This window comes from Asterias rubens, chromosome 21, assembly GCF_902459465.1.
Source record: "Asterias rubens chromosome 21, eAstRub1.3, whole genome shotgun sequence".
NCBI lineage: Eukaryota > Metazoa > Echinodermata > Asteroidea > Forcipulatida > Asteriidae > Asterias > Asterias rubens.
Window position 1 is genome coordinate 5,083,743 of NC_047082.1, and position 25,976 is coordinate 5,109,718.

A 25,976-nucleotide genomic window follows, 5' to 3' on the forward strand; every position below is an offset into this window, starting at 1 on the left:
TTACCTCAGGAATGGCCGCGGTGCTCAACTTTTGCGCGCCCGGTGCGCGCCTGAAAATATACTTGTTATTGCCCAAATCTTGAATAATGTAATAAGTGTTACCAGTAACGATAAGAAGCATTGCCATTATAAGATTGTGTGTATTCCTGCGTGGACATTGCCCCTGAGTTTCGGCAAAATCTCAAAACGTGACGTCAAGGCCCGTGAAAGGCCAACCATTTTAAAATAAAACTTTCACGAGTTGTTTTATCGTCTATGTCTATCTACATGTTAACTATGTTAATAGGCATATTGGAGAATTTGTAGTTGAATCGGGAACTCAATTGATGATGTTTCTTATCAACTGGATATTTTTTTATGTATGTGACATACTAGGCCGCCTATAAAAATACTAATAATTTTTAAGAAATAAAATTTGTTTTTAAACAAAAAATATTAACAACTAAAGATTAAATATAAGCAGACGTTTTCTATATTATTTGTAATTGTAAAACAATATCGAACAATGAAGATGTTTTTAAAAGATGGATACAATTTTGCAATTGTGTGAAAGCGGCCATTGCTGGATATTGCGCAATCACAGTCGGTGAAAAACTTAGTGGGCGCCCTGCACATATGCGAATCATTCACATGATGATGCATAACTCGGGAAGTAAGAGTTCTAAAAGCTTTTTCTTTGAATTTATAATAGATATTATTGAAAAATTTAACCGTCCCCAAAAAAAAAATTCATAAGTGTGAGAACTTAAGTTTACCAAAAAAAAGGTTAACCATATTTTTATATTCCGCATACAATTTTTTTTCTGTAGTATGTAACCTGCCATCCTCAAAAATTTTCCAGATTTGTTTTAAAGGATCTTATTTTAAAATCGATTATAATAAAACAAAATCCCCATTAGAAAGCGCTACGACAGTTGCAATATTGTGCTGGAAAAAATGCATTCCGCTGACGTAGGCTATACTATACATTATCTTGGGAACCGGAAAAAGGAGGTCAACTGAGTGTCATTTAATGTTTCTTACGTCTTGAAAAGCACGACCGAAATATAGGCCTATAAATTTGACCAAAAACATTAAACTTCGTCAGCGAAAGCACATGAGCAATGAACGAAATAAATTTAGAATTATATTCATTTATTAATAAATATACCGATAAGCAAAACAATGGATTAATGTATCATTAGTCAAAAGACCATAAACATATTTTCTTAAGCACTGAATAAAACAATTAATAAAGCAAACAGTGGCACAGTACTAATAGTAAATCAGCAAAAATAATTAAATCAGTTATGTTTACATTCATACCCTGACCGTTCCCTTTAAAATTAAAGTGCAGACGTTGTACCCAACGACTGCATATACCAATTTAATAAAGCCTTAGCACAAAACTTGCTAAGCATGGAAAACTCTTGCTAATAGCAAAATAGGTTGCCAGCAAAAACACTGTCGGTGTGAGTAGTAGCCCCACCAATTTCATGCTTAGTAGATGATTTTGCCACAAATCAGTCCATAGCACAAATCAGTCCATAGTCAGAGGTAGGTAGGGGTAGACGTTGACCCAAGGGTCCGGTCTGGCAACGCCGTCACTCTCGGCTACGATCTAGACGGAGGAGGAGCGGGCCCAACGCTGCACCAAACGGTTCACACAAAGCATGCCTGCATGGGCAATTGGTCATAGACTTGATTCAAGTCCCATATCCTGCGAGAGGTCAAAAATGTAGATTTTGTGGTCCCGATAATGCACAGGTTGGCGCGCAGTACAAAAGTTGAGTCAGTTCTTGAAAGGGCACCGACTGATCAAACAGAACTACCCCAAAGTGGTCAAACCGTTTCTCAAAATGTTTCATAATTATCAACAGCTCTCCATTGCTCGTTACCAAGTATTAAGTTTTTTGCTAACAATTATTTTGAGTAATAACAAATAGTGACCAATGCCTTTAATAACATCTGCTGACATGTCACTATACACATCGTTTCATCTTTAAAATGTAAGAATTCGTCAAACATTGTCATGCATAAATAATTTAATGATCTATATCAAACAACTGAATTTTGTTATAAGCCCGTGAAAAATAAAAGGAGTATACATTAATAACTGCTATTTAATACACAACCATTTGAATAATTATAATAAGGCTACCCAATGTCATGACTGGAATGCAATGAACCTCATTCTACATTTCCAATTTCTTCTCATTTTTATATTATAATGCCGAATAATTACCACCAGTACTGTTAAGTCCGACACCCTATGTGTGGATCGTTCAACTTCGACACGATCTAACTACTCGGTTTGCCACCCTCCACAATCCGCTTGAGAATCTCACAGTAAGACCTGCTGGTGTCATCCTCAATGAATGCAACCAAACTGCTGCCATATTTCTCTTGGAACAAATCCTTGATGTTTGCCAGATCAACCTATCAGAAAGGGTCATTATAAGATTGTCAATATTCAAGGCTCAAGATTCATTTCTTTTTCACAGTTTCACAGTATCACAAAAATAACAGACGTTTCTCTCAAAAGTGTTAAGAGTCAATTTCAAAGAGCTGCTTAAGCACAAAACTTGCTCAAGCTAAGCATAAAAATCCTTGCTTAGTAAAATCAGATTGCCGGCAAAGACTCCACTAATTATAATGCGAAAAATACCATTTAGAAGCAGTTTATATTTGATATACAATTTTGGCCAGTAATTTTTTTTTTTTTTTAATGATAAGCGAGCTTTTTTTCGTGCTTAAAACCATTATACACTTTCGGTAAACAGTATTGTCCAAGTCCCACACTTCGTGTATCACAACTTATATAAAATAACAAACCTGTGAAAATTTAGGCTCAATCGGTGATCGGAGTCGGGAGAAAATAACGGGGGAAACCCACCCTTGTTTCCGCACGTTTCGCCGTGTCATGACGTGTGTTTAAAATAATTCCGTAATTCTCGCTATCGAGAGTTGATATTGTTTTAATGTTTTCTCAAAAAGTAAAGCATTTCATGGAACAATATTTCAAGAGAAGTCTTTCACCATTACCTTTTGTATACCGTGTAAATTATTTGTAAATCTGTGAACTTTTGTTTTCTGTACCACAAGTGTATAATGGCTTTTAGCAAATATTGTATTCTTAAAAATGGGGCCAATTTCATAGGGTTGTTTCAGCACACAACTTTACAGTATAAGGCAGAAATACATATGTCACTGCAGAAGGCTCAATTTTAGTAGCTGATCTTGTAGACAATGGTCCGTAAAGACAGGCAAGGAAAGAACATTAAAGGAAAACAAACAAGGTTGTGTTCAAGAAAGAATACAATAAACAAGTCAAAAATACGGTTTCGTAAGACGACTTGTAAGTATCACCATAGTGATTTTTATCATGACATCAATCTTTACTAGGCAACTTCGATTGATTTGTAGTTATGATCCATCGTATGACTATGGTTTTTTGTTGACACACACCCGCGACGCATAGAGTAAGCTCGAGTATGTACTAGGGTTAACTAAAGGTTGAGCATTTGCACTCGAACCCAGGCTGGTCGACCATTGGTTGACTACTGTGGTCGACCATTTGGAACCAGCCTCATGACTATGGTTTCTTTAACTAAAGCTTGACCATCTTGACTTGAACCCAGGCTGGTTGACCATTGGTTGACTACTGTGGTCAACCATTTGGAACCAGCCTCATGACCAAGGTTTCTTTAACTAAAGCTTGACCATCTTGACTTGAACCCAGGCTGGTCGACCATTGGTTGACTACTGTGGTCAACCATTTGGAACCAGCCTCATGACCAAGGTTTCTTTAACTAAAGCTTGACCATCTTGACTTGAACCCAGGCTGGTCGAACATTGGTAGTCTAGTTCCCAGACCCAAAAATCTCCGACTAGGCTCTGTCGAATTTAGGGTCCGGTATCACCCAAAATCACGTGACCGAAAAGGAGTAATTCCTCCTTTTTCGAAGTTATCCGAAATGTTCCGAACGTGTTGTCGTCAACATTCGGATAGTATCGTTCATGTTCGGTACGGACTCGTAATGTCAGTCCTGTCGACCGTAGATCCAGGAGTTGTTATGCCAGTTATTGCCAATGCAGGCATTGTGCCTATAAAGCGTTTGCAAAGCGATGTGACAAGTTCAAAATAATTATAAACCTGGGAAATCGCTCCGGGATCTGGTAAGTTTTGTCCTTTTTCTTCAAAAATATTTGTTTCAAAGGTGTTTTGACATGAGTGTTAATTAGACATTGATTGAGGATTAAGTTTCATGATTTTTGAAAGTGGTAAAAATGGGGCAAATCTGGTGACTAGCTGTCGAATTTATACGTGTTGAACCAGATTGTCATTAATTGCCGATCAAAATAATCTCGTAACCCCCCGCCGGCCTGGCGGCCGTCGGGAGGAGAGTTACGTTATCGCAACTAGTGCAGACATGGTTTCCCTGGAGATGACCCCCGACCCTTACAAGTTTCGTCATGCTCTTTTTTTTTAACCGTGGTGACACCTGACCTAACATTTTTAACAAGAGACGTCAAGGAATCTTTGGTCAGGGGACCAGACTAGACCATTGGTTGACTACTGTTGCCGACCATTTGGAACCAGCCTCAGAGGCAAGGTTTCTTTAACTATAAAAGCTTGACAATTTTGACTTGAACCCAGGCTGATCGGCAATTGGTTGACTACTGTGGTCGACCATTTGGAACCACCCTGATGACAATGGTTCCTTCAGTGGTTCGATAGCTCGTTCCATGTTAACATGTGTAAATCACAGAAGGAGCCAGTGACACTAAAGCGAAAACGCGGAAGGCAATGGTGTGTTGAGTACCGTGGTACCGAGGGTTGACTAGGCTTCCAAACGAGTCGTTCGAGTGAGTGCGTTACTGCGCATGCACGCAGCTGCTGGTCGGTAGTCGACTAAATAAGTGCACTCGAACTTGTTCATAGCATACACATAGTATATATCATCTATTGTTCCTTCATTTTGCCCAAACGCGTGACTTACCTCTGATCGCGTGATGAGTGTACGAATCAGCATAGAGTCATCTGTACCAAGTCCTTTCATGGAGGAATACAGATGATCAACAAAGACATGTACCAGATTGCCTTTAGCTGTCTCAACTGCAAACATGAATTAGGTTGGCAGGTCAGTGAGGATTAAACTTAACTTCATTTGTCAATGAAATGGTTGAAGGAACCAATTTGTAAATTATGTTAAATAAGTCTTAACGAATAAGAACAGAAGATCAGGGGACAATATAATGGTTTTGCTTACTGTTGAATTCTGCGCGTATGTCCCATATACAATTTGGCTTTGGCGCAGAATTCTGAGGTAATTAGAGCCATGAAAGTGAACCTAGTCTTCGAATTTCACTCTGAAGACAAAGCACTTCTATAAAAAGCCGTGTGAACCCGCAGCTGCAGTGGCTTTCACAAAGAGTTAAAGGCAGTGGACACTATAGGTAATTGTCAAAGACTAGCCTTCACAGTTGCTGTTTCTCAACATATGCATAAAATAACAAACCTGTGAAAGTTTGAGCTCAATTGGTCATCAAACTTGCGAGATAATAATGAAAGAAAAAAAAATACACCCTTGTCACATGAAGTTGTGTGTGTTTAGATGGTTGATTTCGAGACCTCAAGTTTTAAGTCTGAGTTCTCGAAATCAAATTCGTGGAAAATTACCTCTTTCTCGAAAACTATGGCACTTCAGAGGGAGCCGTTTCACAATGTTTTATACCATCAACCTCTCCCCATTACTCGTCACCAAGAAAGGTTTTATGCTAATAATTATTTTGAGTAATTACCAATAATGTCCACTGCCTTTGAGACTAGTCTTATCTCGAGTTAGGCCGAGTTACTCCTCTTATCTTAAGACTTGTCTTAAATTTTTAATATCTTCGAAAGACTCCTAAGTTGGGACTCTCTTTATAAAATCAAACACACCTTATTGTCCGACCCAGCCTATGTCAAAAAAAAAGAAAAAAAAAAAAAAAGAAAAAAAAACGGGTAGAAAAATAACAACTACAATATTGCAGAGTAACAAACAAATTACTCGGCAGAAATGTAGGCATAACAATTTGGAATAATACAGACTCCCGTAATTATAATAAGCAGTAACATAACGATAATCTATTGTCTCGAAAAAAAATGTAGCATTAAACAATCATAACGCCGAGGTGAATTTTCCCTTAACCTCATTTTGCTTTCTGTCCATTATCAAGCGGATGATTCTTTACATACGTACCCAATGCAAGATAAGCAAGTTCAAGATCCCCAGTTCCTTCAGCAAGGATAGCACCTTCAATATTCTCTTTCTTTGTCATCTGTTGAAGTGGAATCAAAGTATTAGAAGTGTGTTAATTTAACTAATATTATTACAAAACAAACAATTTCACTCTCACAAGTTGTAACTCATAAGTTGTAATTTATACATGAATGAGATCTTGTATCCTAGGATCCGTAGTGTTATTAATTAATTCTTAATTTATATGTTTTACTTAAAAATAAGATTTGGATTAATATATAAAAAGGATTCTTTTAATGTTGATGTCAAATATAACCGATTAGTCCGGTAAATTGGTTGCTTCTTATTTATAAATGTTATGCTTTTAAGAGCCACTGGTGGTACTTTTTTTTTTTTAATTATTGTTGATTAATTGTAGTTTTTTCAAAAAACAATAGTAAGACGTTCCAACGGTCAAAACTTAAATTTATAACTAGGCGCCAATGTAATGGCCTGCAATTGGTGATTGGTTCCAAGCCGTGACACTGTGTCCTTAAGCAAGACACATAACCATTGCTTCGTCCTTCGGATGGGACGTAAAGCCGTTGGTCCCATGTGTTGTGTAACGCATGTAAAAGAACCCAGTGCACTTATCGAAAAGAGAAGGGGCTCGCCCCGGTGTTCCCGATTGTGGCTGCTTAATGCGCCGTAGCACCTTGTAAACCCTTATAAGGTGCTAAATAATTGGATCTCAGAATTCATCACTGCAATAACCTATCTTTCTGAAAGTTTGTATATACTCAGCGCCTTGAGTACCTTGTTTGGTAGATACGTGCGCTATATAAGACTTCGATAGTATTATTATTATTATTATGGGGGGGGGGGGGCAGTTTTCCCGGAGCACGGTACAGGGTCTGAGGCCTCCGGAGGCCTCCGGAGGGGAGTATTCGTGGGGGTTAGCAGAGCGCCGTCCCAAACGAGCCTACACGAAAGGATTGGAAATAATGTTGTTAGTGAATTGTATTCTACCTGCTGATACTTCTTGAAGGTTATCAGGTTCAGTTGGATGAGTGGACGAGTGCCAAGAACTTCAATAAACACTTTGTCATTTCGGGGACCACCTTTGCGACCCTCGCCGCCCTAAAAATAGAAATAGGAAATATCTTGCATTTAAATACATATAATAATAAAAGATGGTAACAGCAAGTTCTTAACAGTGCATTTCACAATAACCGTATCAATAAGCTTTACAGTACAGTGAACACAACAATTTGAAAGTTCTTCCTTGATGAAAACAGGATTATCAACAAAATTTCCATGTGATTTTCAGGAGAAGCAAAAAACAGCTGAATACCAGTAACAAGCACTATGCAACAAATGGAAATTTGGCTGGTAATCCTGTTTTTATCGGGGAAGAAATTTCATGCTTAACAAATTGTTGTGCGTAGCAGCTCTTTGAAATTTGGCCCTGGGCCCACTTTCAAAGAGCTGCTTAGCGATCGATTTTGTGCTTAACGGGTGCACCTAGCAAGTTTTTCATTTCATAGCCTTGCTTAAGCAAGGTTTTTTGCTTAAAACGGCGAGGCAAGCAAGCAAAAAGGGTCCTTAAAGCCCCATTGCTTAAGCACCCTGTTTAAGCGCCGGGCCCAGTTTCAAAGAACTGCATCCCGTAACGGTCGATTTTGTGCTTAACCGGCGCACCTAGCAAATTTTTCATTTCATACCCTTGCTCAAGCAAGGTTTTTTTGCAATAAAAGGGTCCTTAAAGCCTCTATTTTGCTTAAGCACCCTATTCACACAGCGCATAGTGCAACACTCTTTGCAAACGATGTTATTGTGCCGGCACAGCGGTGACTGTACGTGCGTTTGTATGGTAGGTGTAGCGAATAAGCGAGTGTCCAAAGTGCTTCAGAATCATGCTTTACAATGTATTATCTTCTTGTTTACTTTCAAGTTAGTGTGTAAACCTTTCGAGGGGCACTTTGAACCATTACAAATAATACATATCAGACAGAGAAGGTGATGAATTTTTTTTATCGCTACTCGAGTGCACTCCGCATTTATTTCGCCCGCCATTTTGTCAGCACCTTCTTCTTTTTCGCTTAAGCAAACGATCTAAAATGTTGCGCGCGCAGTTTGTTTGCGTGCTTAAGCTAGCAACCGCTGGTGAAATAGGTTTACGCTTAAGCAATTTTTTTTTTTGCTACGTTAAGCCAACATAATTATTTGCAAAATACACTGCCTTCTTCTGTTTTGCTTAAGCAAACGATCTAAAATCTCCGCGCGCAGATTGTTTACGTGCTTAAGCTCGTGTACGTTTCGCATGGAATCCGAATGGTTTTAAGCAATTATTTTTGCTACGTTAAGCGAAAAAATTTGCTCACCGTTTAAGCAGCTCTATGAAATTGAGTCCTGGTCATTGCGCCAATAACATTCGTTTAATCTTTCTCAGCTCCCTGATGGGGAGAATACAACCTGGGCAACAATAGTGCTCCAAATACATGTCATTCACAATATCAACCTCTACCCTCTCAGTTACCCATTAACAACCCCTGGTTGAAGAGAAGCAATTACAGTAACGTATCTTGCCCTAGAGTACAGGTGTCATGACCGGGATCGGAACCTACACTCCGGTTACTCAACCACAAGACAAGAACTTGAATTCGATGCTTTTAACAACTCGGCCAATTAACAGCATTTGGGTTAAGTTAGTACCATTATCCAGTTCTCACCAAAGCATATGGTCAACGTGCCTTCCAGTTCACTGCACCTGAACTATGGAACAATCTTCCACTTCACATCAAAAACTGCCCCACCCTGGAACAATTTAAGTTACTACTTAAAACACACCTGTTTACCCACGCTAGCGCGTAGAGACTTAATTGTAATATGCGCTTCATAAGAACTGTTTATTATTATTACTGTTAACTTCGACTCCAATAAAAAAGAAGAAAACAACGGTTCTTTCGTCGTGAAGGATCAGCTCTTAAAATGCCATATATAACAGCATATTTAACTTTTGACAAGTATACACACTAATATATCATTGTGTTAAACTTGTTTAAAATGAACCATTATACAATGTCGATTATTTAAAGGATTTTCATTAGTGTGGCCAGTCGATTACTGTTTTAAGATAAGAAGTAAATTAATATAGATTCAGTAGTAACGCATCTAATGACGAACACAAATCCCGAGCGTCCGCAAAACGGCAAAAAGAAGTGCCACACAATGTAATTAATTCGTCTGAAACAATACTTGGAAATGTACTTTTAGAATTAGCAAATAGAGAAACTCACAGTGAAAAGTGCTTGGGCATCTCGGGTGCCCTGTGCTTCCATATTACTTGAAGGGGCTTCATCACGATTTCCCTGTACAGATAATGAACATAAGAGGTGTAAAGTTCAGGGTTTGGGTACTTTTTGGGCACACAACCCCAATGTCTATGGATTCACATTAATTTTTCACAGTTTGAATATAATGACAATAGAAGGCTTCCCTTAAAGTTGCCTTGGATCGGACGAGTTGGTCCTTAAAAAGCGTTTGTAACCGTTTGTTATAAAATGCATATGGTTGGAAAGATGTTTTAAAGTAGAATACAATTATCCACACAAGTTTGCCTCAAAATTGCGTGGTTTTTATTTTACAGTGCGAACTAACACGGTCGGCCTTTTATGGATAAATGGCCGACCGTGTTAGTCTACGAGGTAAAAAGAAAACCAAGCAATTTCGAGGCATGTTTGTGTGGATCATTGTATTCTACCTTTCCAACATCTTTCTACACAATGAATTTTATAACAAACGGTTACAAATGCTTTTCAAAGACCAACTTGACCGATCCAAGGCAACGTGTTCCTTTAAAATATTACTTGTTGGGGTGCTGTAGTTTTTTAAGAATGAGTAAAACAATGTCACGAAAATACGTTTCACATGCTAAAATAATTTTCGTTTCCAAGTAATATTTTAAGGGAAACTAATAGACCAGGAATTATCAAACCAGGAACACCGGGGTGATCAAACCTCTCCTCTTTTCGATAAGTACACTGGTTCTTTTCGTGCTTTAAGCAACATACGGGACCAAGGGCTTTACGTTCCACCCGAAGGACGAAGCATCATGGTTATGTGTCTTGCTAAGGGCACAGGTGCACATCTGGGAGTCCTGATCGGAAACACCCGAGTTTGATTCCGGTGCTCTAGCCGCTTGGCCATGACACGCCACGTTATCTTCTATGAAGGTTTGATTATAAAGATTTTAAGCTGTTCAACCTAAAGAAGCAAACAGTGGTTATGGAAATAGCGTGAGAGTATGGTCTACTGGTCTCCTTCTCGGCCGTTTCTGAGTTAGCTGATATGGCTGCACTACCAAATCAAGGTACATTGAAGCCCTTATCGACATTCTTGGCAATAGCCAAAGCCGTTAATCCTGACCCAGTCTTAGCCACAACATAAGTGATACATATTTACAGCATAGTTTACGCCTTACCGCAATACTTACTACTAACCTTAGCCAAAGTGCACAGCAGTGTCCTGAGAGGCTCTCCAATTTCTGTCTTAATGTCAGTTTCCAGATCACGGTTGAACACTGAATAAAGAACACCAAGTAGAACAAAATAATAAACACACCAGTCGGTGAAGCGTTGTCCTCTACTGGGTTTGGATAGGGAATCAATATGTAAAGATGCCTATTAACTAGGTTTAACTAGGTTTTCAACTAGTGGTTTAATCCCAACGAGGCCTAGTTCTTGATAATTTTACCGAGACGAAGTCGAGGTAAATTATCAAGAACCAGGCCTCGGCGGGTTTAAACGACTTGATGAAAACCGATTCAACACACTTTGATTCTCATTCATGAATACCTTTTTGGTCAAAAACATCAACACTTTTTGGTCAAAAAGTAAAATAAACGCAACAATTATAATTATAACTGTTCGCGTCGCGCGTATCGCTTCATGTGGTACAACTGTTTCAGCCGTTGCTCTCGACCAATAGGAATGAAGAAACTGTCTTAAAGGCACAAGCTCGCGTGTCACGCCCATGTTTTAACACTTTATACTTGTCATAAACAAAGGTTTATACACACCCACTTGACGCGCTCTCCACCAATGGGAATAGCAAAACTGTCTGAGGTATTTATGAACATTTATTTAAAGTCACCTGGAAGTGGTATTTTTTCAAAATAAAGCTTTTGTCACTATGTGTTTTGATGAGTGGAATGTGAGTAAACAGTTAACTAAGGTTTAAAAAAATCAGTTCTTATGTTATTTACAAATTTAAGAGTAGATCCTGACCCGAGAGGGCGTTGTTCGTGACGTCAATCGAGGCAGACTTTGCCTGCAATGCGTAGAGTAAACGCAATTGCAAAGTACAGGTACGGATCAAGTCGTGAGTTTGTACGTTTCAAAACATCTTTTTGAAATGTACCAACTCACGACTTGGACGTACATGTACTTTGCACGTGTGTTTACTGTACGCATTGCAGGCAAAGTCTGCCTCGATTGCCGTCACAAAAGGGGTTGTCGGAGTCAGCCCCCAAAGAACTTTATATATTTTTTAAACATGTAAATCGTGACAAACAATTACTAAAAAAATTGTTTTATTGTTCGTAAGCATATACTCTTATGTTTGAAAGAAAACAAATTCTATTTTCAGGTGACTTTAAACCTTATAAACTCTTCCTCATGTCACTTTTAATCTTCCCTTCATACTTACTTTCCGTGTAAGTTTCCCTGATAACTTGCATTTCCTGACGAAATTGAAACACAAAAATAAAGATTAATAGTGAAGCAATATAAACTTGTATAATCGAGCAAAAAGTTGTATTATGCCAAGATTTGCAGATCAAAACAAAATGGCGGACAAAGTGGCGTTAATGGTGCATACATACCACGTTACTAGTTCTGGTACACAGTACATCGATTAATGCTTTTTCATCAGTTCCCATGCCCTATTTAAAAAAAATATAATTATCAATACCTCAGTAAAAATAGATACAATTATATTGTCAATTGTCAATTTCTTTAATTGGTTTTTGAACTATTTAAAAAAAAATATGCAAAAAAATAGTTAATTGCCTGACGTTTCGACCCTAGCAGAGTCTCTCTTGAAAGCTAAATGACAAAACAACAAACATGAAAAGGTATACTTATTTCCAAAATAATATGAAACATTTGGAGAACTTTTTATTGCTTCTAATGAACTCTGAATCGCATTTACAGAACTGTGAATCGCATTATATCGCATTTGAAGAACTGTGAATCACTTTTGAAGAACTGTGAATCGCTTTCGGAGAACTGTGAATCGCTTTTGTAGAACTGTGATTCGCATTTAAAGAACTGTGAATTGCACTTTGGGAACTGTGACTCGCATTTAAAGAGCTGTGAATCACATTGAATCGCTTTTGAAGAACTGTGCATTGCTTTTGGAGAACTATGACTCGCATTTGGAGAACTTTGACTCGCATTTGAAGAACTAGCTGTGAATCACATTTGAAGAACTGTGTGACTCGCATAAATGCCACAGTTCTGTAAACTTACAGAACTGTGACTCACGTTTGAAGAACTGTGACTCGCATACTCGCATTTTGAGAACTGTGACTCGCATTTTGAGAACGGAGACTTGCATTTAAATAACTGCGACTCGCATTGGGTGAACTGTGACTCGCATTTAAAGAACCGTGACTCGCATTTAAAGAACTGTGACTCGCACTTAAAGGAACACGTTGCCTTGGATCGGTCGAGTTAGTCTTTGAAAAGCGTTTGTAACCGTATATTATAAAATGTATATGTTTAGAAAGATGTTGAAAAAGTAGAATACAATGATCCACACAAACATGCCTCGAAATTGCACGGTTTTCCTTTTACCTCGTCGACTAACACGGTCGGCGATTTATGGGAGACAAATTTATGACTCCCATAAATGGCCGACCGTGTTAGTTCGCAAAGTAAAAGGAAAACCGTGCAATTTCGAGACAAATTTGTGTGAATCGTTGTATTCTAATTTTAAAACATCTTTCCAACCATATGCATTTCTCTACAGACGGTTCCAAACGCATTTTTTTTAGACCAACTCGTCCGATCCAAGGCAACGTGTTCCTTTAAAGAGCTGCGACTCGCATCGGGTGAACTGCGACTCGCATTGGGTGAACTGTGACTCGCATTTAAGAGCTGCGACTCGCATTGGGTGAACTGCGACTCGCATTGGGTGAACTGTGACTCGTATTTAAGAGCTGCGACTCGCATTGGGTGAACTGCGACTCGCATTGGGTGAACTGCGACTCGCATTTAAGAGCTGCGACTCGCATTGGGTGAACTGTGACTCGCATTGGGTGAACTGTGACTCGTATTTAAGAGCTGCGACTCGCATTGGGTGAACTGCGACTCGCATTGGGTGAACTGTGACTCGTATTTAAGAGCTGCGACTCGCATTGGGTGAACTGCGACTCGCATTGGGTGAACTGTGACTCGTATTTAAGAGCTGCGACTCGCATTGAGTGAACTGCGACTCGCATTGGGTGAACTGTGACTCGCATTTAAGAGCTGCGACTCGCATTGGGTGAACTGCGACTCGCATTGGGTGAACTGTGACTCGCATTTAAAGAACTGTGACTCGCATTTGGAGAGCTGTGACTCGCATTTAAAGAACAGTGAATCACATTTGGAGAGCCGTGACTCACATTTATAAGAACTGTGAATCGCCTTTTAAGAGCTGTGATTCGCTTTTTAAGAACCGTGAATCACTTCGGGAGAACTGTGAATTGCATTTGTGGAATTATGACTCGCATTTAAAGAACTGTAATCGCCTTTTAAGAGCTGTGAATCGGTTTTTGAGAACTGTGAATCGCCTCTGATTATCTGTGAGACTCGCATTTGGTGAACTGTGACTTGTGAATGAAAAACTGTGAAGCGCTTTTGGAAAAAATGTGAATCAAAGTGTTTGTATGTCATTGGTAATCCCTCTTCTGCTAAGTATGTTTTCAACAGCTAAGCAGTTCCATCAAGTGCTTTACCTTCATTGCTTTGTCCATGATAACAGCTGGGTACTCAATATTGCTGTACAGCAAACCAATCACTACGTCCTTAAACTTTCCATTGGGCAGTTTAGCATTGACGTCGTCAATCAACTCCTGTTAAATAAAATAGTGTTTTAAATATAATAAATTAAAAAGACAAGCACACGGGGAAAAAATCAATTGGCAATTATGTATATTAATAGAGCTATTCCGCGTTTTTACAGATGTTACGCTGTAATTAAATATTAAAGGCATGGACACCTTTGGTAGTTGTCAAAGACCAGTCTTCTCACTTGGTGAATCTCAACATGTTTATAAAATAACAAACCCGTAAACATTTGAACTCAATTGGAAAAAAAACACCTGTGTCCCACAAATTGTGTGATTTCAGATGCTTAAAAAAACACCCGTGTCCCACATATTGTGTGATTTCAGATGCTTGAGTACGCGTCTGGTCGAAGCTGAGATCTCAAATTCATTGAAATATTTTTGGGGAAAAAATCTATGTTATTTCAGAGGAAGCTGTTTCTCAATGTTTTATACAATCAACAACTCTCCCTTGTTCTTTTAATAATTAAGTTTTATTCTAACAATTATTTTGAGTAATTACTAATACTGTCCATTGCCTTTAAAGACACTGGACACTATTGGTAATATTGTCAAAGACTAGCCTGCACAGTTAGTGTATCTCAACATATGCATAAAATAACAAACCTGTGAAAGCTTGAGCTCAATCGGTCGTCAAAGTTGCGAGATGCTTGGTTTCGAGACCTCAAATTCTAAATCTGAGGTATCGAAATCAAATTCGTGGAAAATTACTCCTTTCTCGATAACTGCATTACTTCAGAGGGAGCCTTTTCTCACAATCATACTTTTTATACTATCAACGCCTCCCCATTACTCGTTATCAAGAAAGGTTTTGTGCTCAAAATTATTTTGAGTAATTACCAAAAGTGTCCACTGCCTTTAAATATTCACAAAAGCCCATAAGCCATTTTGAGATATGACTGTCATGCACTGTTGATTTTGTTTACTAGGATCGTAAAGAAAAACGATAAAAATTTACCCTCGTCGGCAACATGTTATAGACCTTTATCACGGTGTGGTCATCTCAAGGACACTTGATACTATTGGTAATTGTCAAAGACCAGTCTTCACAGTTGGTGTATCTCAACATATGCATACAATAACAAACATGTGAAAAATTGAGCTCAATCGGTCTTCGAAGTTGCAATATAAAAAAACGAAAAAACACCCTTGTCACACGAAGTTGTGTGCGTTTAGATGGTTGATTTCGAGACCTCAAGTTCTAAGCCTGGTCTCGAAATTATGTTCGTGGAAAACTACTTCTTTCTTAAAAACTACGTCACTTCAGAGGGAGCCGTTTCGCACAATGTTTTATACAATCAACCTCTCCCCATTACTCGTTACCGAGTAAGGTTTTATGCTAATAATTATTTTGATTAATTACCAATAGTGTTCACTGCCTTTAATTTTACTTCATTCCAAATTACTGTAATCAAACTGATGCTAGACGAAATAATAGCCTGGTGCCATGCGCAAGGACTGTTATCATTCATTGTTTTATATTTGGAAGCAGGGAACATGACCAAGATTGTGACAGCGTGACAAAGGTTAATGACCGAGTTTTCTATACACGATGATTTAAGACACATTAAACTCACCCGACCAGTAAGTGTCTTGTAACCTTCTCGGATCTCCTGGCGTTGCTGGTTGCTTCGGCAAGGTAGCATCTCAATTAACACTTTATCCAGAGTAGTTGTAGCTGTAAGATGATCAATAAAGGGCAAAATATTGAACATGGACAATAAAAGGACACGTTGCTTGCATTGAATCCATTTGTTATGAAATAAATATGATTGGAAAGACGGTTTGAAGGTAGAGTTTAATGATCCACAAAAACATGCAACGAAGTTACGTCGTATTCCTGTCTATTCTGCGAAGTAACACGGTCGGCGAATTTTGGAGTCAAAATTTCACTCAAAATTGGCGTTCGTTGTAGAAGAAAAAAACATGCAATTTCGTGGCAATTCTTTTTGGATCATTATATTCTACTTTTGAAACACCTTTCCAACCATGAATATGCATAAAACCGGTATTAAACGCATTCCATATGGTAACTCGCCCGATCCAAGGCAACGTGTTTCTTTTACTAAACCAATGTGATCTCATTTATGCACTACTTGTATTTTTTGTTAACTCGAAATACTTTGTTTTGCATCTAAACATGAGTTCATTTGAAATACCCATATGTTTTTTTTTTCTATCCACATGGGCCTTAAAGATTGTACTACAGGATTTATCCAGCATTTAACATACCACACAAGGCTTTCTCCAGTGTTGATACATCGCCTTCCATGTCAAATGGATCAATTTTAGTGATGGTTCCCTAAACACAAAGATTAAACAGAATAAAATAATATATGTTTTTATTTGAAAAAGGGATGGCCTGAAGCAGACTGTTTCTCGCACGGCCGACACAACGCCTTCAAGACAGACTCTGCTAGGGTCGACTGATCATTAACTAATTATTGCAATCATACCATGGGTCTGTTTGGTTGGTTAACAGTTTGCATTCTTTTTTGTTGTCACGCCATCGACTGTACTTGGAGTCCATAAAGGGGACAAGTCAAACAAAAATAAAAAAGGAAAACAAGAAACACTAATCCTTCGAAATACTGCTTCATTCCCCGAAGGTATTCAACTCACTCATACATGATTGTTTCTACTTGAAGTACCCTCACATTTTGTTGTAATTGCAAGACATAATATTATAATCAACCTTGTTTTCAATCATTACGAAATGGAACTTATAAAATCAAGTAGCCTTGGATCTAATCATTGTTTTGAGAAATGCGGGCAAGACGATGAAGTTGACGATGAAGTACAGAATCTCAAGGGGCAGAATTTCTCCAAGAAATCTGTCGTTCCCTCCTGTCAGGTTTACCTTTGACTTCGCAACCCAATTCACACGGACAGAGACCCGTCAAACATTAAATTTCAATTCAATTAAAAAAACTTTAATAATCCTTTGCAGGCAATTACAACTTCAAGGAACACATAGCCTTGGAGCGGTCGAGTTGGTCGTTGAAAAGCGTTTGTAACCGTTTGTTATAAAATGCCTATGGGATGTTGTAAAAGTAGAATACAATGATCCACACAAACATGCCTAGAAGTTACCCGGTTTTCCTTTTGCTTTGCGAACTAACACGGTCGGCCATTTATGGGAGTACAAAATTTGATTCCCATTGGCCGACCGTGTTTGTCGACGAGGTAAAAGGAAAACCACGCAATTTCGAGTGATACTTGTGGGGATCATTATATTCTACTTTAGCATCCCTTTCTAATCAGACATATACATTTTATCACAAACGGTTACCAGCGCTTCTTAAAAGACCAACTCGACCGATCCAAGGCATTGTGTTCCTTCAGTAAGGATTTTACGAATAAAAAACCATAAGGCCTAAATACAACCATTATAATGCACATACAGTAGCAGAGGATCGAAAGTATACAGTTAGCTGCATTGTAGCTGTCAATCTACGTCACTTCGAAGCTGACCAATCACAATACAGAAATTGAAAGCTCACGTCACTCGTTTTTATCCGGTAAAATCATTGGGCCTGTGAGACCAGGACCCAATTTCATGTCTCTGCTTACTGCCGAATTCTGCGCTTACGATCACGATTCCCCGCTTACCTACAAGCGCCGAAATTCTGCGCTATTCTTGTAAGCGTCGTGAATGCTTTATAGTAACGTGGAGTACGCACGCGCAGAAGCCCACATTTCGCCGCTAACCCGTGAAATACGCTTGCCGTAAGCACAGAATACCCTTACTAAGCAAAACTTTTTGCTTAAGCAAAAAAAACCTTGCTTAGTAAAACCAGATTACAGGCCAAGACTCCACTCAATTGTTATGCTAAGTAAACAACAGCTAAACACCAGTCAAAAGCAATGTATATGTAATGAAATTTCGGCCAGTAACTTGTGTAAAATAAGCAAGCTATGTTCGTGCTTAAGCAAATTGTTTGCTTAAGCAGCTCTGTGAAATTGGCCCCTGGTAATTCCGCGTATTTTACAGGTTAGCAAACTCCACGTTACTATAAATAGCGTGCTTCGCTTACTACACAGCATGCGCAGGATTCGGTGCTTGCCCTGCTGTCTAGCGCGACAAGACCGGATACTGTGACCATACATTTCGCAGCCATATGGAATACTTAACGAGTTTAGTAGTTTAATTCTAGATTGTTGTACGCATTGTGATCGTGATATAGCAGGATGACAGCGATGATTCAGAAGGATGCCGATACACTTGGTTGTGAGCAATGGCGATATCAATGGTATTATGATCGTCATGCAGCGGCCTGCGCCTTTACCAGCACCACTGTCATGATCATATCAAGGACAGGACCATAATATCAATTATAACAAATTGAAATGAAACACTGTTCAATTGCCTGGCATTTTAAAAACGATGTCGTTGAATACGTGTAGGTGCAAAATTTAGGAGCCATAACATGTTTCCCAAATCGTTGCCCAGATCAGTATAGAATCGCATTTCTACGAAGCCTTGGAGGACTTTGTCTTGGAGGGAAACATTGAAAAAGGTAAAACAAAATTCGTTTTATTGTTTTCGCTCATTCGAAATAATATTTTGATCACTCGAATTAGGGCACGAAATCCTTTCGATGGGACGAACAAACATTTCGAAGAAACGAAATAAGTTAAATATTTTTTTCTTTTCTTCAATAACCCCAACCCCCGCAACCCCAAGAAATGAGCAGCCTCAATACAAATACCGCTTTTGCCTGTTCGCAACAAAGCGTGCCTCTCTCTCTCTCTCTCTCTCTCTAGTCGACCGAGGTCGGAATCATGTTGAGGCTCCCCCATCCCTGTCTATCTCTTATTAGGTTGGGAAGATCAGCTTGAAAGATCCCAACGTCCTTAGCAACTACATCTGTATAGCTGAGCCTTTGTCTTCCCCTGTTTCTCCTTCCATGTTTCGGTGACCAGGTGATAAGCTGAGAGACAGGTTCTATGGTGCTTTTGTATTAATGCCCTGCTAATCTCAGACGAAGGTGTTGTATTATACTCGTTTAATATATTAAACATGAGCTGCAGTCAAATTTAAGAAATGGAATGAGATGTAGTTCGTGGAGATTTGAAGCGAGAACATCAATTCGCTCTGTTGCATAAGATAAAACTTTCACAACCTAAAATTCTTAAGAGAGACTGGATTGTAACGTACTTCAGTGACGATCAATTACTAAACACAAATGTTGCAATGTTAAAACTGCAGTGAATGTTTCCTATAAACAAATTATGTTTATTAAATTGCTGATAAAACTATAATATCATACCCAGCACAGTAGACCCAGTGATGACTTGCATTAACAAACTCATATTGACAAAAAAGAAATCTTTTTAATAATGACAAATATTAAGTTAACTTAGTTGTTCGGCAGGCTTGAGATTGTTGTTGTTAATTGTTTTTTTTAATTATTGGTTTGAAGCAGGTTTTTTTTTTACTTAGAATCTAGAAAACAAACCTGCAGAGGGCATTGACTTCACCACAAGGAAGGCTTATAAAATATTGTTAATGAAATAAAAAAACGAATAGTTAAATGCACTGGACCCCTTTGGTAGTTGTCAAATACCAGTAGCCTCACTTGGTGTAACCCAAAGAATAACAAACCTGTGAAAATTTTGACTTATTTTGTGATCGAGGTTGCAAGAGAATATTGAACACAAAAAAAAAACACCCTTGCTGCCCAACTTTGTGTGCGTTTAGATGCAGTATAAAATGCTTCAGGCCTGAAGTATTTTAATATAGGTTTTCTCGGTCAATTTCGGAAAATGAGCAGCCAATTTAACCATCAAGCTATTCTATTTTGCGCGAAATCGAATGCTACTGAAAAAGGTAATTCGATTTCGTTTTATGATTAGTCAAATGTTATGTTGCGTCATTCGATTTAACAAAATAATCATTCAATTTAACAATTCATCAAAGCAGCATTCAAATTTGCAGACGCTTATTGAGGCGGGTGTGACAGGAAAAAGAATGACGATACGCAAAATTGAACATAGTGCTAAAGGAATTTGACTCGACTCTAAACGAAATTGAATGGCCGAATTCCGAATTTGAAACGCAGTAACAACTGGAGAGGTAAAACTTATTAAATTCGAACGCATGGAAATGAAATTTTATGCTCATTTGCCGAATTTGACCGAGAAAACCTATATTATTTGAGTGAGAAAAAAACACATTTTCACAAAAATACTTTACTTTTAGAGCCGTTTCTCACAATGTTGGCATAACCAACCCTTGCTCGTGCGTTACCAAGTATTTTTTTAAGCTAACAATTATTTTGAGTAACTACCAAAAGTGTTCATGACTTAAAAGGTAAAAATGAAATGACGGCACAAGAAAGAAAGAATACAAAGAGAGATGATGTGAGTCTGACGCTTACCTGAACTGTGGCCATTTCGCTTAAAATGTTGTTTAAGCACAAGCTAAGATCGCAGCAGAGTTTTGAAAATTAGTCTTTTCAGTCAACGAGCCAATTATCGGAGTGAACATTTGGCCCGGTTCGTTAAATTTGTACCGGGGCGTTGGCTGAAAATCCATTTTATTCAAAATTATTCAAATATCGAAGCGTTGTTTAGCCAATCATATTAGAGACCGTATAATTAAAACTTAGTCAGGGCTTTAAAGCTTAAAGCTGAGAACAAGGTCCCAGCTATACAACGTACTGGTAAAAAACAATGGATCACTGACGGATTACACCTGCTGCCAGCACGTGATTTGAAAGCAATAATCATGTTTAAAGGTACTTGACACTTTTGGTAATTACTCAGGTGTAATATTTATAGCATATAAACTTACTTGGTAACGAGCAATGGAAAGTTGTTGATAGCGTAAATCATTGTGAGAAACGGCTCCCTTTGAAGTAACGTAGTTTTTGAACAAGAGGTAGATTGTCGCTCAAATAAGAAAATACTTTAGCTGAAGCCTTTAATTAGGCATCTGAAAGCACACAGCCTTGTGCAACAAAGGTGTTTGTCTTTCATTATTCTCATGCAACTTCGAGGACCAATTGTACGAAGCTGTCTAAGGGACATGGTGACAAAAATATTCCTTCTTTCTGAAAACCCGCTGGTACGTTCGACTTCTATATCGTAGGTCTATACGTACGACTTCTATCTCGCCCGTACCACTTCTATCTCGCCCGTACCACTTCCTTCTCGCCCGTACAATTTCCTTCTCGCCCATGTTCCACTTCTGTCTGGTACATGCTACTTCTGTTTAAGTATAAACCACGTGGTGATAATCCCTCCTCACGTTGATGTTTTCATGGACAACATTAATGGTTGCATACTATTAGTCTAGACCAGATTTCAAAATAACCAACTTCGAGCGGCATTTTTAAGTAAAAGTTGGTAACATACCTGATTTATCTAATTTGGGGGTGCTGAATCCGAAAATGATGGATACCAAGGCTAATTTTAAGACCTTCGCCCTTAAAAATCAAATTTAAAAACATACAGAAAAACTTAGAAGACGACAGTATTTTACACGCGATAAATAGTCAGGTTCTGCTGTGGTTCCGTATAGATGTTGTCGGGATACCATACAGGTCAGGTACCCGGTTACAGGTCAGATATCAGATACAAAGTTTTGAATGTATAACTCAAACATTCTTTTGAGCTATTTAAAGTGTGTTGGGTAGATCAGTAATCAAATTTCACTGGCAGAGGGACCAATAGGTGCTTTCAATGTATTTTGTGAAAGTATTTGAGTTGGTGTTTTTTTCTAATAACAAAATATATTTTATTATTTGAACATAATTTCGGCTTTCTGTTGTTAAAAGCACAAACCGTTGATCATCTTCTTTTATAATGTAGGCCTACACTACTTAAACACGTATGCCTACCAGGTGAAGTCATACTCAGCAATGATACAGTAAATTGTATAGTATATCAATTTTTCAGTGGTCCCTGTTTTTGAACAGGTCAACTTTTAGTGTTCACACGCATGGCTTAAAATTGTCTTACCAGTAAAACAATTTATTTTAAAGAATTTTTCAACTGTTTTTCAATGTAATGGATTGAAGTAAAACAAGGTCTTGGTAAACCTCTGAAGGACACTTTAGTTTATGTAGTCTAATAATTGTTGATTTGGTATTCATATTTCATTAAGAGTTGGACATTGATATTGACACAGCCACCCTTTTCTGTTATGCATTTGCTATCACAACAGCTTAGTTCAAGGTGACATCTACGTCTCAGTGTATGTCATCCTTTGCATCATCCACATTGACTGGGAAGTCAATTGTTTTTGATGACAGCTGAAACACTATACTATAACATGTACAGAGTCATCTAAATAAAAATCCTCTACTATCACATTACAAAGTACTTCACGGGGTACATTTTCACGATTAGGTTCATTTTTAACTTACAATTTTCATTTTTTGGGGTTTAAATTAAAGACTTTTCTTGAAGTTGTTTTCAAAAGTTTAAAATCATGTTGTTTTTCCTAATAAAATTATGCTGGAAAAGCAAAGTAAGAGTCTGGTGTACTTAACCAAAATTATAACAGCTTGGAACCGCCCTAGCTGACAAACCAAAAAATAAAATAGGAGTGTATACTTTAGCGATAAAAATACAGGCAAATAGATAGATTTGTTTATCCGTTGTTCTTCACACCCAGCTGAACCGCGGTGACGTCACCAGAGCTCTTGAGTACGCCAGAGCTCCGAGGCCGCCACACCGGTCTTTATAGTCTAACTTTTGGGAATAGTGCTGAGGGCGTGCGTTCTCTACTACTTTAGGTTGTAGAATCAACTGCACTGTCGCAGAGTCAGCTCTTGAAATTGGTCTCAACGTTTGGACTGGCTTGCTCTAGTCACCGTCAGGAGACTGGAAACCTCACCTTACAAGACACGTGATGATCCGTTCAGTGCATGTAACACGTAGATGCTTACAAAGGCCTAAGAAGGCTTCAGAGAATAAGTACCTTAAATCAGCAGAGTTTAGTTGACTTCGTAAGCTTATGTACCCTGGGGTCAATTTCACAAAGATGGTCCTAACTTAGGACCAGTCCTATGACACTTTATTTGTTTTATAAACTTAAGGCTAGTCCTGAGTTGGGACGTGTAACTCGTTTTAACTCGAGATTAGACTTAGTCTTAACTCTTTGGGAAAAAAACAACAACTGCAGAGCCAGTAGAGGATCCATTTCAGACTTTGACCCAGCCTTGATCACGGACCCGACTTAAACACTGATTAGGACTGGCATGCATAGCAATATTGCATGCATGTAATTACGTGTTAGTTTGTTATGGATTGAACAGCTGGTCAAATTAAAAAACTAAATTGAGAAAACTAATCAATACATCAATTAGACCTATCACACAAACAATTAAAAGCACAATTAATAAATATTCGAACATTCTTTTTTTCGGATACATAAACCGAAGATATGCTGGGTGACCCAACCGGCTTATGCAGCTTAAAATAAAGAAGTAAATTATTAAGTAACTGAAAAACAACACCAATGATCCAAGGTCAAAATGTCTGACCATAAATTTGACCAAATTAACAGAACATTATAGTGTCTTCTTATATAAATTTTAGCTCAATATCCGACACTCAATGACGGTCCGGACACTGTAACATACAGAATTTCCTGTAAGGTATGTGGGCACAACGTTTGCATTATGAGATCTATTCTTTATAGACCTATGCCTCTCTTAATATTCATTCATGACGTCACATTTCTAACCCCAAATGAGGCCATTATTAGTGCACCTAATAAAATTGTGGATGTTAATATTTGGAGATGAGCCCATCTGTTTGATCTCAGCGTTGCTGGTATATAACAATGCCTATTTTCAAGGCTTGACCCCACCAGCCCGTCCTGCCCACACTCACACATTGGCGAGAAAAAAGTGAATATGAATGTGTTTTAATAAAAGTATCGTTTTACTTGTGCTGAAATTGAACGGGAAAAGGAAAATTATGTATGCCATCGCTGTATATACAAATGTCTGAAATTTTGCAAAGAAAACAATTCTTAAAGGCAGTGGACACTATTGGTAATTACTCAAAATAGCATAAAACCTTAATACTTGGTGATGAGAAATGGGGAGAGGTTGGTGGTATAAAACATTGTGAGAAACGGCTCCCTTTGAAGTGACAAAGTTTTCGAGAAAGAAGTAATTTTCCATTGATTTGATTTCGAGACCTCATATTTTAGAAGCTAAGGTCTCGAAATCAAACATCTAAACGCACACAACTTCGTGTGACAAGGGTGTTTCTTCTTTCGTTACTATCTCGCAACTTCGACGACTAATCGAGCTCAAATTTTCACAGGTTTGCTATGTATGCATATGTTGAGATACACAAAGTGAGAAGAATGGTCTTTGACAATAACCAATAGGGTCCAGTGTCTTTAAGGGCAATGAACACTGTTGGTATTTACTCAAAATAATGGTTAACATAAAAAAAAAATTAAGAAAGCGGTAATTTCTCACTCAAACAATCAAAACAAATTCAGGCCAGACGCCTTTTATTTTTATCAGACAGCGCAACAATTTTTCTGTCGAAGGCTGTTTATTGTTAGGCCCTTCACCTCGAAAAGCGTAGAAAACAAACTTGCAAGGGCTCAATTCAGAAACTGCTTGACAGTAAGAAAGTGAGGTGGACACCAGTGACAAAAATGTGAACTTTGTGTTAATTTGACTGATAACCCGAAGGACCGTTTGTACACAGCTTCAGGGAAGAAAATTATATCTTAAATCCTCCATTTTTTTTTTTACTTTTTATTTATCCGGGTATAATTTGTTACTGTTTTAAAATTCAACTTTGCAGAAAGACAAAATAACACCATCACGTATTCGTCATGGTTGATTTGTTACCCTGCATAGTTTAGCTCTATTTGATTACGGTATGCAAGTAAACCCCATTAGAGTCTGAATGCATACAATCAAAATTAGCTCTCATAATTTATTTTTTAATCAAAATATGCATTAGCCTTCCCTTTATCACGAGGCAGGTGTTTCTGATATGGACCAAGGTAGTATAGACACGACAGGTTTGGTAGTTACTCAAAATAATTGTTAACATAAAACCCTACTTGGTAACGAATAATGTAGAGCTTTTGATAATATAAAACATTGTGGGTAATGGCTCCCTCTGTAGTGACTTAGTATTCGAGAAAGAAGTAATTTTCCACAAATTTTATTTCCAAACCTTAGAATTAGATGTTGAGGTTTCGTAATCAAGCATCTGAAAGCACACAACCTCTTGTGACAAGGGTGTTTTTTCTATCTATACTGTTAAAGCCGTAACCCGCGCCATCTTGGATTGAAATTAGAAGCTCCAGTGGCATGGCATCCTTGTGGAATTCAACAGGGTTGTGTCGTTTCAGACGTCGGGTTGCACGTCTACAAAACCCTGACCCGAACTCCCTCTTACGAGTCTGATTGGCTGGAGTCACGAGCGATATCTCCTTACATGTGTGGTTGTCTGGTTTTGATAAGGGCCACCTGTTGGTCGAAGGGGGAAGCCGTATGATTGGCTGGAGTCACGAGCGATATCTTCTTACCTGTGTGGTTGTCTGGTTTTGATATGGGCCACCTGTTGGTCGAAGGGGGAAGCCGTATGATTGGCTGGAGTTACGAGCGATATCTCCTTACATGTGTGATTGTCTGGTTTTGATATGGGCCACCTGTTGGTCG

General features: G+C 38.3%; 2 protein-coding genes across 2 annotated transcripts in view; one reads left to right on the forward strand and one right to left on the reverse strand.

Annotated features, from left to right (window-relative positions):
* Positions 1-1,870: 1,870 nt before the first annotated feature.
* Positions 1,871-20,784, reverse strand: LOC117304768 (annexin A13-like). The gene is made up of 12 exons (XM_033789375.1): positions 20,703-20,784; positions 16,552-16,621; positions 15,897-15,997; positions 14,209-14,325; positions 12,088-12,147; positions 11,913-11,946; positions 10,706-10,785; positions 9,503-9,574; positions 7,233-7,343; positions 6,225-6,303; positions 4,983-5,098; positions 1,871-2,418 (listed from the first exon to the last, which is right to left on the reverse strand). Exons 1-12 carry the CDS (start codon positions 20,715-20,717, stop codon positions 2,281-2,283), a joined length of 993 nt encoding a protein of 330 aa, XP_033645266.1. The 5' UTR covers positions 20,718-20,784; the 3' UTR covers positions 1,871-2,280.
* LOC117304345 (monocarboxylate transporter 7-like) overlaps positions 18,800-25,976 on the forward strand; it is a 35,739-nt gene continuing 28,562 nt past the window's right edge. Inside the window, exon 1 of the mRNA XM_033788747.1 lies at positions 18,800-18,839. The gene's annotated coding sequence lies outside the window, so the exon portion shown is untranslated. The remainder of the gene's footprint in view (positions 18,840-25,976) is intronic.